At 33.9% G+C, this 17,802-nt stretch overlaps 1 protein-coding gene across 1 annotated transcript; it reads right to left on the bottom strand.

Annotated features, from left to right (window-relative positions):
• Positions 1-3,426: 3,426 nt before the first annotated feature.
• On the bottom strand, positions 3,427-17,315 carry LOC140137017 (apolipoprotein D-like). The gene is made up of 5 exons (XM_072158676.1): positions 17,250-17,315; positions 15,943-16,056; positions 15,054-15,210; positions 5,023-5,090; positions 3,427-4,345 (listed from the first exon to the last, which is right to left on the bottom strand). The coding sequence occupies exons 1-5, from the start codon at positions 17,313-17,315 to the stop codon at positions 4,121-4,123; spliced, it is 630 nt and encodes a 209-aa protein (XP_072014777.1). The 3' UTR covers positions 3,427-4,120.
• Positions 17,316-17,802: the final 487 nt, after the last annotated feature.

Raw genomic sequence — 17,802 nt, forward strand, 5'->3', positions numbered from 1 at the left:
CCTATAACATACACTAAAACACCAAAGTGCGAATATTTCCAAACATCTAAATTAGCTAAAAATTTAGGACATGTTACAAAACTATATTTTCTAGAATTTCAGAAGAGTACTTTAAATATTGGCCGGTTATTTTTCACAAATAATTCAAAACAATTCAGACATACACAGGTGATGAGTGCAACCTGAATTGTAGTGCAGGGCGATATAATTCAACAATTGATTTAAGCTATTGCTATGGTAGTTAATCCTGTTACATCAATACTACCGCGAATACCTCGTGAATATTCGTACCTCGTGAGTGTCTTTACCTTTTCGTCACTTAAGCTGCAATAACGTAGGTAGGGGTTGTGGCGCCTGGGGAATGATATAAAATCAAAATGCCCCTCTGCTTAAAATAATTTGCGGAGTGAGCAAAAATTTGAACTTACCACTAATTTGGTTGTAATCAAATCGGTCTTTCAAATCACAATGTATGCTCAAATGCGCGCGAAAAGTTTGTCTTAGTATTATTAGTGGTGTTCGATGTTCACAACTTGGGGCACTGGATTGGTCGATTCTAAGAAGGCGCCCAGGGCACGTGCCTTCCCTTGCCCCCTCTTTCTACACCACTGTCTAACTGTTAGTCTAAATTGGCCCTGGCAATCTCATACAGTATCAATTATTTTCCAACTCAAACTCACAGTGGTGAGTGTGACTGCACTCATAGAAATTGTTCGTTGGCATTACTCAGTAAGTTGATGTAAGTCGTTGCGTCAACTTTCCGAGTAATGCCAACGCGTACAATTTTGAGTAACGTTGACTCGATATCATTATGTTGGTCGCACTCATTTGCACTTACTTTATTGAGTTGTTACAACTCAGAAAATGAAACTAGGTCAGCATAATTTTCTAGAGGTGTGCTATAGTATACAAAATTTTGCACTGATTAAAAAAATAAATATTTGAATACTGCTAATTGTGCAGAAAATGATCCAATTACGTGAATTAAGTCCATCACAACATCTTAGGACTTCTTCTGATGAAGATGTGTGTCACACATCGAAAATTCAAGGTTAGTGAATTTTTGTGCTGAAAGTCAGTTTAAACTTTTGGAAAAAGTGAATTAAGTAACAAAGTACCAAATTGGAATAACTCAAAACAATAAGTACCAGTAACTTTAATATGAACGAGTTACATCAACTTACATGTTGAATTACAATAACTCAACTAATAATTATTGGTGCTTTGAACCTTGTTTATTTTTCTAAGTTCCCTGAACTTGAATTCAGAAGTTGGCATTACTTAAAAAGTTGACGCAACGACTTACATCAACTTTTAAGTAATGCCAACAAAGTTGATTAGTTGACGGAAGTTTTTGAGCTTTTTCAGCATTTTTTAAGTTCGGATAACTAAAATGAATTTTGTTTTGGCAACTTTTACACTATTTTTGAGTTGTCCAAACTTACTCCTTTTGAATTGCGCCAACAAGGCGAACAAGTCATTTCTATGAGTGTGCATTATAGGCCCTACAGAACGAGCAATTTGAGACCATTTTTGTTGAAATCGAAGCATTTTTAATTTTTGGCCCCTGTGGACAGTGGTGGACAAAAAACAACAACAAGAAGTGACCACCCCCAAGATTTTGACCTTTTTGTTTATAACTCAAGAACTGTATGTCGCAGATAAGTCAAAGTACTTTTCCTTGAAATGAAAGCAATAATTTGGTGTGCTTTTTAACCAGATTTGAGCAACTTTGAAATTTGACCACTGTGTTGACAATTTACCTTGTATATGGCCGATGTACCGGGAATTATTTTTATAAGCATTTTGAATGTGTTATAGGATCATTGGTATAGTCCGGGGGATGCATATTAAACCCTGGTATATACTGGACTAATTAATATTTAGCCCGTGTGGTTTTATGCAGACTCCCTTTCAGACTAGAATGGTCTCTGAACTTCGTGAAAAATTGTCCATACTTAAGGAATCGGATAGCAACGTTTGCACAGTATTTTGGGGGAACCTGAGGGCACATTAGACACACCGAATTGCATTAAGAATACGAGGAATATCTTTCTGATATCAAATAATCGAGTTTTTTTTTATTCGCGATATAACGGTTATTCCTTCATGTAATTTTACACGAAATTAGGGTTGTTAGGGTTAGTTTAGGGTTAGGATTAGGGTTATGATTAGGGTTAGGGTTATGATTAGGTTATGATTAGGGTTAGGGTTAGGGTTATGATTAGGATTAAGGTTAGGATTAGCTTACACGAAATAATTACATGTAGGATCGACCGATATAACACAAATTTTATGGCAAAATATAAAAAATTGATAGGCCTACTTCCTCGATGAAAACTTTATAAAATCTAATGATAAAATGTACTTACAGTGTATGTAGCTAGCTGGTAGGAAAAGCCTAAAAGGTTTAGGTCTTTTTATGGTCTTTTGGGAACAAAAATGTATATATATTCAGTACGAAAGGTCAAATTTTACAAATGATGGTCGGTTTTTCTTCCCAGCTATATATACAAATTACGGTGTACAAAAAAGGAGAAAGCAAACTCACACGTAGAGTTTTAGGGGGCACACATTTGAAAAAAAAAAGACAATGATACACGTTTTAAAACCGTTAAAAATGTTTTAGGCTAAATTTATTGATGATTAGACTATCAAATGATACCGTAAAACCTCGTCTACAAGCATATAGAGACGATAGAGTGCTTTTGATGAAAGCTAAATTAGTCCAGGCTCCCCAGCAAACACAAAACGTTTTTGACATCATTCGCAAAAGGTTATAAAAAGTTGTCAGAAAACGTTTAAATGTCGGGTTATATAAAGGGTATATTAAGGGTATAAAACGTTTTCATAACATTAAAAATCATTTTTTGATAATCTACTGCTCATCAAACAAAAAATGTTTTAGAGAAAACGTTTAAATGTCGGGTTATATAAAGGGTATATAAAACGTTTTAATAGCATTCCAAAAACATTTTTGAAAACTTGATACAAAACATTTTAAACAGAATGTTATTTCGGGGTTGAAAAAATATTTTGCGAAAAATGTTTGCCCGAAATATTTGCAATAACGTTTTAAAAACGTTTTCATGACCTTTATATAACCCGACATTTAAAAATGTTATTAAAACGTTTTGAAAAAAACATTTTAAGAACATTTCTGTGTTTGCTGAGTGCAAATATTTTAACATAATGTTATTTAAGTGTTGACAAAATATTTGGCAAAAAATGTTTGTAAAAATAGTTTATAATAACATTTTTTTTTTTTTTTTTAAAATATTGTTGTAGTGTATTTTCATACTATACGTTTTTAAACGTTTTCATGACCTTTATATAACCTGACATTTTAATGTTATTAAAACGTTTTTTATGTAAACCAAAAGCCAAAATATAACTTATTAAAAACGTTTTTAAAACGTTTTTGTGTTTGCTGGGTCCCTTCCTCCATCCACAAAATTATAACATTATGGAGTTTGAGTGAATACATTATTGATACAAGCGTATACAAGCAACTATTATTGTAAGATTGATCCATTGTATTGGCATTTTTACGGCTTATTCATATTAATTTAGCTTTCATCAAAAACACTCTATATGCTTGTAGACGAGGTTTTACGGTATAAAAGGTTTGTTTTTGGATGGATCACAAAACTTTTTTTGTTGTTGTTTAAAATAAGTCATTCGTTATACACTACAATTTGTTACTCCTACACGTCTTGGGTACGCAAAAGCAGCCTAAGTACATTCTTAACAACGTGGTCAAATTGACCCCTAAGTATTTAATGCACCGTACCCCTATAAAATTGTCACATTATGACCCTTTTGTGATTAACATTTGACCACAATTTAGGGGTAATTTGACCACGCTGTTTTAAGAGTGCACCCTGAATGTCAAATATGTAGTTCGAAATAAATGCATATATTATGTACAATATAAATGTTTATGAATATACATGTATAAATATAAATATTATATTTATATTATGATAAAAAAAAATCCTAGTGCCGCCACTGGTAGCGCGCCCACACTGCAAAAAATATTTTACTCAACACTGAGTAAAAAGGTCACAGCTCAACAGTTGATATTTTTTGCAGTGTAGAAAGTGAGGAAACTCCTCCTCTACCAGCATCCTTCGTGATTGGTCAACACAAACGGTAAATTCAGTGGATTGAGGCCCATCTTATTAGCTTTCTCTACCAACGTTTGCAGTTGTTTGTTCTCTATGATGGGTTGACGGGCGAAAATATGAACGCAGTAATCAGTTTCGCTGCAGTCATATTCCATAGCATATTCTATCCCTGCTGTGTCCATGTCGACTACGAAGTATTTCAACTCGAAGGCAATCTGCAATCGAAAATAATAATAAAACGATCTTACAAGTATAAAATTAGACAGCAAAAACAGTGAGAGACAGAGAGTTTAGGCAACATATCTAAGACTACACTGTTAAAACGCTGTTTAAAAGTTAAAACAACGCTGGTTAACAGGTGAACTGAATTAACAGCCAATTGCTAGAAGTAATTAAACAACTTGTTTAAAATTCCTAAGCAATATTTTAAGCAAATTGCTGCACAGTTCACCGTGGTTTATACTTTTTAATCAGTGTGGTTTATACTTTTAAACAGCGTTTCAACAGTGAGTATACCAAAAGTATATATTAGTCAAGAAGCAAAGCAAATCCGTAAGCTTTTTGTGCTTAAGGTCAGGAAAACTTTGGTGACAAAAATGCAAACTTTCTCAGAAAAACGTTTTTAAAAGACATCATCATGGATGAAAACCATGCTTCATAATTTTGCGTTGATAAGTACCTGGAATGCTGGTGATGTTGTGTGTTCTAGAATCACGAAATATTCCTCTAAGTGACAGTTGTTATTTGCTAGTAGTATATAGACCTACTTTATTGTCCAATAACATCATGTGAATAACACATTCTAATTCGTCGATAATTCATTAATAGCAAGCATCGAAGCAGCATCGGCGATCGATCTAAAGATCTAGCCAATTTCTCTGTGGTGCCTTACCGGTGTAAAAGGGAAGAACGTTTCCGTCCACACACCAGGTAAGTTGGGATCCATGTCTGTCAAAATACCTGCAAAATAGAACAACAAAATAATGAACATGTGTTTGTACAGTATTACGTTAGCTCCTAGCCCCTTTATCCTCTAGTTCAACTTAACAAGGGCAAGTAAAAAAAAATCAAGAAAAACGTTTGTCCGGCCAGAAGGTCAAAACGAAGGTGCAACTGTTGTAGAGAGCTGTCTATACTTAATTGATACACTCAGTATAGCTATCTGTATTAAAGTGCTATCTTCAGTAGATAGATATCTGTATTGAAGTGCTATCTTCCGTAGATGGCTATCTGTATTAAAGTGCTATCTTCAGTAGATAGCCATCTGTATTAAAGTGCTATCTTCAGTAGATAGATATCTGTATTGAAGTGCTATCTTCCGTAGATGGCTATCTGTATTAAAGTGCTATCTTCAGTAGATAGCCATCTGTATTAAAGTGCTATCTTCAGTAGATAGCCATCTGTAATAAAGTGCTATCTTCAGCAGACAGCTATCTGTATTAAAGTGCTATCTTCCGTAGATGGCTATCTGTATTAAAGTATACTATTATCTTCCGTAGATGGCTATCTGTATTAAAATCTATCTTCAGTAGATAACTATCTATATTATAATGCAATCGTCAGTAGATAGCTATCTGTATTAAAGTGCTATCTTCAGTAGATAGCTATCTGTATTAAAGTGCTATCTTCAGCAGATAGATATCTGCATTAAAGTGCTATCTTCAGCAGATAGATATCTGTATTAAAGTGCTATCTTCAGCAGATAGATATCTGTATTAAAGTGCTATCTTCAGTAGATAGCTATCTGTATTAAAGTGCTATCTTCAGTAGATAGCTATCTGTATTAAAGTGCTATCTTCAGTAGATAGCTATCTGTATTAAAGTGCTATCTTCAGCAGATAGATATCTGTATTAAAGTGCTATCTTCAGCAGATAGATATCTGTATTAAAGTGCTATCTTCAGTAGATAGCTATCTGTATTAAAGTGCTATCTTCAGCAGATAGATATCTGTATTAAAGTGCTATCTTCAGTAGATAGCTATCTGTATTAAAGTGCTATCTTCAGTAGATAGCTATCTGTATTAAAGTGCTATCTTCAGTAGATAGCTATCTGTATTAAAGTGCTATCTTCAGTAGATAGCTATCTGTATTAAAGTGCTATCTTCAGTAGATAGCTATCTGTCGGATATCTTCAGTAGATAGCTATCTGTATTAAATTGCTAGCTTCCGTAGATAGCTATCTGCACAAAGTGCTATCTTCAGTAGATAGCTATCTGTATTAAAGTGCTATCTTCAAGAAGTAGCTATATGTATTAAAGTGTTATCTTCAATAGATAGCTATCTGTATTAAAGTGCTATCTTCAGTAGATAGCTATCTGTATTAAAGTGCTATCTTCAGTAGATAGCTATCTGTATTAAAGTGCTATCTTCAGTAGATAGTTATCTGTAGTAAAGTGCTATCTTCCGTAGATAGCTATCTGTATTAAAGTGCTATCTTCAGTAGATAGATATCTGTATTAAAGTGCTCTCTTCAGTAGATAGCTATCTGTATTAAAGTGATATCTTCAGCATATAGCTATCTGTATTAAAGTAATATCTTCAGCAGATAGCCATCTGTATTAAAGTGCTATCTTCAGTAGATAGCTATCTGTATTAAAGTGCTTTCTTCAGTAGATAGCTATCTGTATTAAAGTGCTATCTTCAGTAGATAGTTATCGGTATTAAAGTGCTATCTTCAGTAGATAGTTATCTGTATTAAAGTGCTATCTTCAGTAGATAACTATCTGTATTAAAGTGCTATCATCAGTAGATAACTATCTGTATTATAGTGCTATCTTCAGTAGATAGCTATCTGTATTAAAGTGCTATCATCAGTAGATAGCTATCTGTATTAAATTGCTAGCTTCCGTAGATAGGTATCTGCACAAAGTGCTATCTTCAGTAGATAGCTATCTGTATTAAAGTGCTATCTTCAAGAAGTAGCTATATGTATTAAAGTGTTATCTTCAATAGATAGCTATCTGTATTAAAGTGCTATCTTCAGTAGATAGCTATCTGTATTAAAGTGCTATCTTCAGTAGATAGCTATCTGTATTAAAGTGCTATCTTCAGTAGATAGTTATCTGTATTAAAGTGCTATCTTCCGTAGATAGCTATCTGTATTAAAGTGCTATCTTCAGTAGATAGATATCTGTATTAAAGTGCTCTCTTCAGTAGATAGCTATCTGTATTAAAGTGATATCTTCAGCATATAGCTATCTGTATTAAAGTGATATCTTCAGCAGATAGCCATCTGTATTAAAGTGCTATCTTCAGTAGATAGCTATCTGTATTAAAGTGCTTTCTTCAGTAGATAGCTATCTGTATTAAAGTGCTATCTTCAGTAGATAGTTATCGGTATTAAAGTGCTATCTTCAGTAGATAGCTATCTGTATTAAAGTGCTATCTTCAGTAAATAGATATCTGTATTAAAGTGCTATCTTCAGTAGATAGTTATCGGTATTAAAGTGCTATCTTCAGTAGATAGTTATCTGTATTAAAGTGCTATCTTCAGTAGATAACTATCTGTATTAAAGTGCTATCATCAGTAGATAACTATCTGTATTAAAGTGCTATCTTCAGTAGATAGCTATCTGTATTAAAGTGCTATCATCGGTAGATAGCTATCTGTATTTAAGTGCTATCCTCAGTAGATAGCTATCTGTATTAAAGTGCTATCTTCAGTAGATAGATATCTGTATTAAAGTGCTCTCTTCAGTAGATAGCTATCTGTATTAAAGTGATATCTTCAGCATATAGCTATCTGTATTAAAGTAATATCTTCAGCAGATAGCCATCTGTATTAAAGTGCTATCTTCAGTAGATAGCTATCTGTATTAAAGTGCTTTCTTCAGTAGATAGCTATCTGTATTAAAGTGCTATCTTCAGTAGATAGTTATCGGTATTAAAGTGCTATCTTCAGTAGATAGTTATCTGTATTAAAGTGCTATCTTCAGTAGATAACTATCTGTATTAAAGTGCTATCATCAGTAGATAACTATCTGTATTAAAGTGCTATCTTCAGTAGTAAGCTATCTGTATTAAAGTGCTATCATCAGTAGATAGCTATCTGTATTAAATTGCTAGCTTCCGTAGATAGCTATCTGCACAAAGTGCTATCTTCAGTAGATAGCTATCTGTATTAAAGTGCTATCTTCAAGAAGTAGCTATATGTATTAAAGTGTTATCTTCAATAGATAGCTATCTGTATTAAAGTGCTATCTTCAGTAGATAGCTATCTGTATTAAAGTGCTATCTTCAGTAGATAGCTATCTGTATTAAAGTGCTATCTTCAGTAGATAGTTATCTGTATTAAAGTGCTATCTTCCGTAGATAGCTATCTGTATTAAAGTGCTATCTTCAGTAGATAGATATCTGTATTAAAGTGCTCTCTTCAGTAGATAGCTATCTGTATTAAAGTGATATCTTCAGCATATAGCTATCTGTATTAAAGTGATATCTTCAGCAGATAGCCATCTGTATTAAAGTGCTATCTTCAGTAGATAGCTATCTGTATTAAAGTGCTTTCTTCAGTAGATAGCTATCTGTATTAAAGTGCTATCTTCAGTAGATAGTTATCGGTATTAAAGTGCTATCTTCAGTAGATAGCTATCTGTATTAAAGTGCTATCTTCAGTAAATAGATATCTGTATTAAAGTGCTATCTTCAGTAGATAGTTATCGGTATTAAAGTGCTATCTTCAGTAGATAGTTATCTGTATTAAAGCGCTATCTTCAGTAGATAACTATCTGTATTAAAGTGCTATCATCAGTAGATAACTATCTGTATTAAAGTGCTATCTTCAGTAGATAGCTATCTGTATTAAAGTGCTATCATCAGTAGATAACTATCTGTATTTAAGTGCTATCCTCAGTAGATAGCTATCTGTATTTAAGTGCTATCTTCAGTAGATAGCTATCTGTATTAAAGTGCTATTTTCAGTAAATAGCTATCTGTATTAAAGTGCTCTCTTCAGTAGATAGTTATAGATATTAAAGTGCTATCTTCCGTAGATAGCTATCTGTATTAAAGTGCTATCTTCAGAAGATAGCTATCTGTATTAAAGTGCCATCTTCAGTAGATAGCTATCTGTATTTAAGTGCTATCTTCAGTAGATTGCTATCTGTATTAAAGTGCTATCTTCAGTAAATAGCTATCTGTATTAAAGTGCCATCTTCAATAGATAACTATCTGTATTAAAGTGCTATCTTCAGTAGATAGTTATCGATATTAAAGTGCTATCTTCGGTAGATAGTTATCTGTATTAAAGTGCTATCTTCAGTAGAGTAGATAGATATCTGTATTAAAGTGCTATATTCCGTAGATAGCTATCTGTATTAAAGTGCTATCTTCAGTAGATAGTTATCGATATTAAAGTGCTATCTTCGGTAGATAGTTATCTGTATTAAAGTGCTATCTTCAGCAGATATATATCTGTATTAAAGTGCTCTCTTCAGTAGATAGCTATCTGTTTAGTGATATCTTCAGCAGATAGATATCTGTATTAAAGTGCTCTCTTCAGTAGATAGCTATCTGTTTAGTGATATCTTCAGCAGATAGCCATCTGTATTAAAGTGCTATCTTCAGTAGATAGCTATCTGTATTAAAGTGTTTTCTTCAGTAAATAGCTATCTGTATTAAAGTGCTATCTTCAGTAGATAGTTATCTGTATTAAAGTGCTATCTTCAGTAGATAGCTATCTGTATTAAAGTGCTATCTTCAGTAGATAGCTATCTGTATTAAAGTGCTATCTTCAGTAGATAGATATCTGTATTAAAGTGCTATCTTCAGTAGATAGTTATCTGTATTAAAGTGCTATCTTCAGTAGATAACTATCTGTATTTAAGTGCTATCTTCAGTAGATAGCTATCTGTATTAAAGTGCTATCTTCAGTAAATAGCTATCTGTATTAAAGTGCTCTCTTCAGTAGATAGATATAGATATTAAAGTGCTATCTTCCGTAGATAGCTATCTGTATTAAAGTGTTATCTTCGGTAGATAGCTATCTGTATTTAAGTGCTATCTTCAGTAGATTGCTATAGTTATCTGTATTAAAGTGCTATCTTCAGTAGAGTAGATAGATATCTGTATTAAAGTGCTATCTTCCGTAGATAGCTATCTGTATTAAAGTGCTATCTTCAGTAGATAGCTATCTGTATTTAAGTGCTATCTTCAGTAGATTGCTATAGTTATCTGTATTAAAGTGCTATCTTCAGTAGAGTAGATAGATATCTGTATTAAAGTGCTATCTTCCGTAGATAGCTATCTGTATTAAAGTGCTATCTTCAGTAGATAGTTATCGATATTAAAGTGCTATCTTCGGTAGATAGTTATCTGTATTAAAGTGCTATCTTCAGCAGATAGATATCTGTATTAAAGTGCTCTCTTCAGTAGATAGCTATCTGTTTAGTGATATCTTCAGCAGATAGCCATCTGTATTAAAGTGCTTTCTTCAGTAGATAGTTATCTGTATTAAAGTGCTATCTTCAGTAGATAGCTATCTGTAAATAAAGTACTATATCTTCAGCAGGGACAGACTTCGGAATTTGCAGGAGAACATTAATTAGCTCTTCTGGAGCCTTCGATGAGAGCTGTTTAGCGCATTTACAATAGAGTGTAAGGAGAGAATGGTCAACTAAGGAGAGCTAAAAATCACTCTGTTATATCAGATTTAAGGAGAGCAGTAGAGAGCATATTACTCTCGCTCTCCTCAAAAGGCAGTCCCTGCTTCAGTAGATAGCTATCTGTATTAAGGTAGAAACATCGGCTACGGTGTCATGCACAGATTTGGTTTAAAATGATACAGGATGTGTAGTTGGGTGAGAAAAACTTGTCTGCCAATTTTTAATTTTTGCCAACAAAGCGTTTTTGAGTTATGCCAATTTTTATCATTAGGAAACCCCATTGACTTTGTACATAAAGTGGTTTTGACACAAAGCCTCGTTCACTAAAATTGGTAAAAGTTTGAAAATGGATACTATGTTTAAATATTATTTTTTCTCCTTTCTATCCCCTTTATAGAACTGCTTTTTAGATCTTTTTGTTACAAAAATGTTACCAAATAATATTTGTGACTTTTTTCCTATATATTGGCCAGTAATTAAGGGGATATTTGAAGGTAATGTTAGTACTTGCTCAAATTTTCTTGATTTGATCTAGAAACACTGAATGACCCAATTTCATAATTATTGTCTGAGCTAACCATAGGGCCAATTTTAACAAACAAGGTGTCATATGAAAGGTTATTAAATTTAGAAACTTTTTCTCGCCAGCTTTTTTTTAATAAAGTGTTTCTATTTTAAGTTATGGGTGTTTCTAGATTTCCTAATTTAAAAATAGAAAAATGATTTTTCTCAAAAAATAAACACTTTATCAAAAAATCTGGCGAGAGAATTTAGATATTAGGCTTATTAACCACCCCACAAACTATGGAAACCATATCACATTCCCTCTAGGCTAGCAATAATTATTTGTAGAAAAAATTAGGAATTTTCAAAAATAAAGAAAAACATAAGAAATGTTTAAATTTTCATGAAACATCAAAAATAAGTGGAGTAAAGACTTATCTTAAATTGGTTATATATTTGATATGGATACATAATTCTGATTTGATATAGTGGCTATTTTCCTGCATGGGCCTATTTTCCGATGCTCCTACCTTAAAGTGCTATCTTCAGTAGATAGCTATCTATATTAAAGTGCTCTCTTCAGTAGATGGCTATCTGTATTAAAGTGCTATCATCAGTAGATAGCTATCTGTATTAAAGTACTATCTTCAGTAGATAGATATCTGTATTAACGTGCTATCTTCAGTAGATAGATATATATCTGTATTAAAGTGCTCTCTTCAGTAGATAGCTATCTGTACTAAAGTGCTATATCTTCAGCAGATAGCTATCTGTATTAAAGTGCTATTATCAGTAGATAGATATCTGTATTAAAGTGCTATCGTCGGTAGATAGCTATCTGTATTAAAGTGCTATCTTCAGTAGATAGATATCTGTATTAAAGTGCTATCTTCAGTAGATAGTTATCTGTATTCAAGTGCTATCTTCAGTAGATAACTATCTGTATTAAAGTGCTATCATCAGTAGATAACTATCTGTATTAAAGTGCTATCTTCAGTAGATAGCTATCTGTATTAAAGTGCTATCATCAGTAGATAGCTATCTGTATTTAAGTGCTATCCTCAGTAGATATCTATCTGTATTTAAGTGCTATCTTCAGTAGATAGCTATCTGTATTAAAGTGCTATCTTCAGTAAATAGCTATCTGTATTAAAGTGCTCTCTTCAGTAGATAGTTATAGATATTAAAGTGCTATCTTCCGTAGATAGCTATCTGTATTAAAGTGTTATCTTCGGTAGATAGCTATCTGTATTTAAGTGCTATCTTCAGTAGATTGCTATAGTTATCTGTATTAAAGTGCTATCTTCAGTAGAGTAGATAGATATCTGTATTAAAGTGCTATCTTCCGTAGATAGCTATCTGTATTAAAGTGCTATCTTCAGTAGATAGCTATCTGTATTTAAGTGCTATCTTCAGTAGATTGCTATAGTTATCTGTATTAAAGTGCTATCTTCAGTAGAGTAGATAGATATCTGTATTAAAGTGCTATCTTCCGTAGATAACTATCTGTATTAAAGTGCTATCTTCAGTAGATAGTTATCGATATTAAAGTGCTATCTTCGGTAGATAGTTATCTGTATTAAAATGCTATCTTCAGCAGATAGCCATCTGTATTAAAGTGCTTTCTTCAGTAGATAGTTATCTGTATTAAAGTGCTATCTTCAGTAGATAGCTATCTGTAAATAAAGTACTATATCTTCAGCAGGGACAGACTTCGGAATTTGCGGGAGAACATTAATTAGCTCTTCTGGAGCCTTCGATGAGAGCTGTTTAGCGCATTTACAATAGAGTGTAAGGAGAGAATGGTCAACTAAGGAGAGCTAAAAATCACTCTCCTATATCAGATTTAAGGAGAGCAGTAGAGAGCAATTACTCTCGCTCTCCTCAAAAGGCAGTCCCTGCTTCAGTAGATAGCTATCTGTATTAAAGTGCTATCTTCAGTAGATAGCTATCTATATTAAAGTGCTCTCTTCAGTAGATGGCTATCTGTATTAAAGTGCTATCATCAGTAGATAGCTATCTGTATTAAAGTACTATCTTCAGTAGATAGATATCTGTATTAACGTGCTATCTTCAGTAGATAGATATATATCTGTATTAAAGTGCTCTCTTCAGTAGATAGCTATCTGTACTAAAGTGCTATATCTTCAGCAGATAGCTATCTGTATTAAAGTGCGATCATCAGTAGATAGATATCTGTATTAAAGTGCTATCATCAGTAGATAGCTATCTGTATTAAAGTGCTATCTTCAGTAGATAGCTATCTGTATTAAAGTGCTATCATCAGTAGATAGCTATCTGTATTAAAGTGCTATCATCAGTAGATAGATATCTGTATTAAAGTGCTATCATCAGTAGATAGCTATCTGTATTAAAGTGCTATCTTCAGTAGATAGCTATCTGTATTAAAGTGCTATCATCAGTAGATAGATATCTGTATTAAAGTGCTATCATCAGTAGATAGCCATCTGTATTAAAATGTTATCTTCAGTAGATAGTTATCTGTATTAAAGTGCCATCTTCAGTAGATACCGGTAGCTATCTGCATTAAAATGCCATCTCCAGTAGATAGTTATCTACATAGACTTCTCCGTAGTAGTCCACTTGCCAATTGTGTGCTCTGGCTATTGCATTTAAGCTTAAAACTCTGATTCAATTAATTTGTGCACAATTGATAGATTTTCATATCTGATCTTTTCAGTCACCGTACTCCCTCTGTTTGTTAGCTTCCCAAGTGGATTTTTAACTCGGGCTTTCGCGATTATTAAACGGGTAGATTCTAAAATCAGAACTTTTCATATTTACGTATACTTTACTGTTACTGTCACTAATATAATTATATAAACTTTTTCATAACCAGTATTACTAGTATTTTGATGTAATAAAATAATATCAGTATAATTTCGAGTTGCAACTGAATGCGTTCATAATGATCAATAAAAATCGACTATGGCATAGTCTACTATCTACATTAAAGTGCCATCTTCTAGATAGCTGTATTAACCCCTTTTAATTATGAGTTCTAATTGCTAAAATCTTACCCTTTTTCATTTAAATTATGGAATTTAATGGAAGTGAGAACCAATTTTCCCCATCAGTTGAATGCGCTCTTCGCAGCGATATCAAATATACTGCGCTAATAAAGTATCCTTTTTTTCCAATTTCCAAACTAAACAATATTGGAGTAAATAGCACTATCTATAATCCTGCACATAAAGACACCACATTGAATCCAATGTGACTTCAAGAAGTAAAGTTACAAGCATTTGATTAGACGAAGGTCCAGTTTCATAAGTGACAAACTGGCCTATTCAAAAGTCCACGGACCACAAATCTGGTTTGAGAGTGGTGAATGGCTAATTTATGCTTTGGCTTTAATTTAAAACAAAAGGAACAAAAGAAAACTGAAACAAAAGAACTGACAAATAAAATGAAAGTTATGAAAAGTACAGAGAAGTAAAACTGAAATAAAACTGCTTTAAATAACGCTTCATTGAAGAAACTGTGTTGTCTCTTTGTTGCGCTTGTTGGAATCTTTTTGCGCCTTGTATAGGCCAGTTTGTCACTTTTAAAACTCGACCTTCATCTATTCGATTAACTGTAACTTTACTTCTTGGATTCAATGTGGTGTCATAATGTGCAGGATTAGATGGGACATCTATTAAAAAAACAAATTTACCCCAATATGGTTCAGTTTTGAAATTGTGGTTATTTTTTCCAAGTGTAAGGATACTTTATTGGCGCAGTATACTAAATAGGCCTAGTACCTTTTTGTGAGCAGCTTATCATCAGTTTATGATTATCAGTAACAAAATACCTGTTGCATTAAGCCATGGACCGTCTGGTTTGGTGTCATGGCACGCATACACTACACCAGCATCACTATCTGCCGCAAGAGGGAGGTTGGAAGGAGTAGTTTCTGAAAATGTGCACACACAATTGGCCTGGTATTCTCCACCGCCTGGTGTTTGAATCTGGGAGACAAATGCACATTGCAGTCACATTGTACAGATCAGAGAAAAAACAATTAATCAAATTATACATCTTGACATAATGTTTTTAACATAAAGAAAGAATTGATCCATCAATTAATCAATCAATTAATCAATCAATCAGATTGCTTTTGTGCGAATTTGGCCCGATAATATGGTCCTGCACCATATGGTCCTGCACCATATGGTCCTGCACCATATGGTCCTGCACCATATGGTCCTGCACCATATGGTCCTGCACCATATGGTCCTGCACCATATGGTCCTGCACCATATGGTCCTGCAATATATGGTCCTGCACCATATGGTCCTGCACCATATGGTCCTGCACCATATGGTCCTGCACCATATGGTCCTGCACCATATGGTCCTGCACCATATGGTCCTGCACCATATGGTCCTGCACCATATGGTCCTGCACCATATGGTCCTGCACCATATGGTCCTGCACCATATGGTCCTGCACCATATGGTCCTGCACCATATGGTCCTGCACCATATGGTCCTGCACCATATGGTCCTGCACCATATGGTCCTGCACCATATGGTACAGGAGAATGTTTGACTTATAAATATTTTCAATTTAAGTACATGCTCCATGATTCAATCGGACTGGACCATATTATCAGGCCAAAATCGCACAAAAGCAATCAGATTCGTAATGCTTTACTTTACATTTTTGTGTGATATTTTTATACGAGTTTAATCCAATACCTTGCCAATTTCGTACCAAAAGCCCAAATAATTTCGGTAGTCAAATGGTTTCACAGGCGCCGGCGATTTGCAGATACCTTCACCGGTACAACTGAGGACAAACGTAAGCAAAACCTGCAACAATAAGTCAACAATAAATGTTTAAATTCTTCGATTCGTTTCAGAATTAGCTATAATTCGTGCTAAATTATAACTTAAGCGGAATATTATATGTGACGTATAAAAACGTATAAACGTATGTTATCTAAAAGCGAGGTTTTTTTTCAGTAGGCCTAATTAAAAAACTCAGAGAGAAAAATCTTGTGTGTCAGATAGCTTATAGCTTATACCATTCTTTCATCATGTTCATTGTTAGTATATCCGTTAAGATACCTTTCGTTTTACACGCCAACTCAGTTCATGCGTTGAAAACCTGTTTACGCTCGAAGGTCTCGGGTTTGAATCCCAGCGCTCTTTGGCGTGCAATCTGAGTTCATTCTTTTCTAAATTACGTTTCTGTGTTGTAAGTCCTTCATAAACAACGCCCCTCTGAAACACCTGGTTTTAAAGGAACAGTCATTTGACATAACTGGTCATCTCTAGCTTCCGGTGGCGCCAATCTGTCTTGAAAAAGTGTAGGGGATTTGGTCTAAAAGAGAACAAGAAATGGCAATTGTTTTCCCTTTTTCATAAACTAGGAGCGGGACGCTTAATTTTTTTCTGCAACCATAACGGGACGCAAAATTTTATTAAACCCTAACCCTGACCGTAACCCTAACACGCACCCTAACCCTAACCCTAACCCTAACACTTGCCCTCACCCTTTCATATGTGTTCCTATGGGTTATAACATTTTTGCGTCCCGTTATGGTTGCAGAAAAAAAATTAAGCGAGCGGGACACATCACATCACCATGTCCCCTTAGGATTGACGCCCATGCTAGCTTCATAAACAAGTTTCTGGCAAAACCTCATAATTCCAATAGCTGCTATGTGTTAAATATGTACAATACAATATGAATACAATATATTGTATTATACATATTTAACACATAGCAGCTATTGGAGTTACGAGGTTTTGCAAAAAAGGCGACATAATATATTACCAATTATACATTAAGTACCGGTACATAAATTATAGATGTGTACTTACCAATATAAACGAAATCATCGTAACTGTTATGTTGAAAATGTATAAAATAAATAATTATTTTTCCCATTAATTAAGTAGACCGAAGCGCAAGTTTAGAATATTAAACTGAACTGTTTGAAGATGATGGTTTTATATATGTGTGGATCCAATGACCATCGAAGGCCATTGGTACGTACGTCCGGACAAGATCTTCTCTTATCCGTCACAGGCACTCCAGTTCCCACGGACCATAGACATCTCATCTCGTACGATACTCTTCCCGTTATACTTTATAGGCCTACATAAATTTCAAGCTTGTTCCAAACCATAACAATATTACTATGAGTCATACGTATTCAGAAGATGCATAGTTTGACCTATCTATAGGACGTACCGTGTAGCTTTTTGTGATTGTCCACGGTACGATAATGATGCAATCAAACAAAAAATTATTTGATTGAGTTTCACTTTTTTGGTTTGCATATGTTTCAATGTTGGACTGAGCACGTTATAATCTGCGTTAGCACGAGAGTCAACAATGGACCAGTTAATCCGATTTCAAAGATCGAATGTTTCCGACTATTCGCGAAATTCACGTTTCTCTCCACGCGCACAATATAAAAAGTTGAAAGCCATATACCGTAAAAACTCGATAGTTAGCATCATGTGGATAAAACAATTTCATGTAAACAAAACCAAATTTTACTCACTAGTTTGACGGTTTCGCTTTTCATGGACGAAAAGCATCAT

This window comes from Amphiura filiformis, chromosome 17 (assembly GCF_039555335.1).
Source record: "Amphiura filiformis chromosome 17, Afil_fr2py, whole genome shotgun sequence".
NCBI classification, from domain to species: Eukaryota; Metazoa; Echinodermata; class Ophiuroidea; order Amphilepidida; family Amphiuridae; genus Amphiura; species Amphiura filiformis.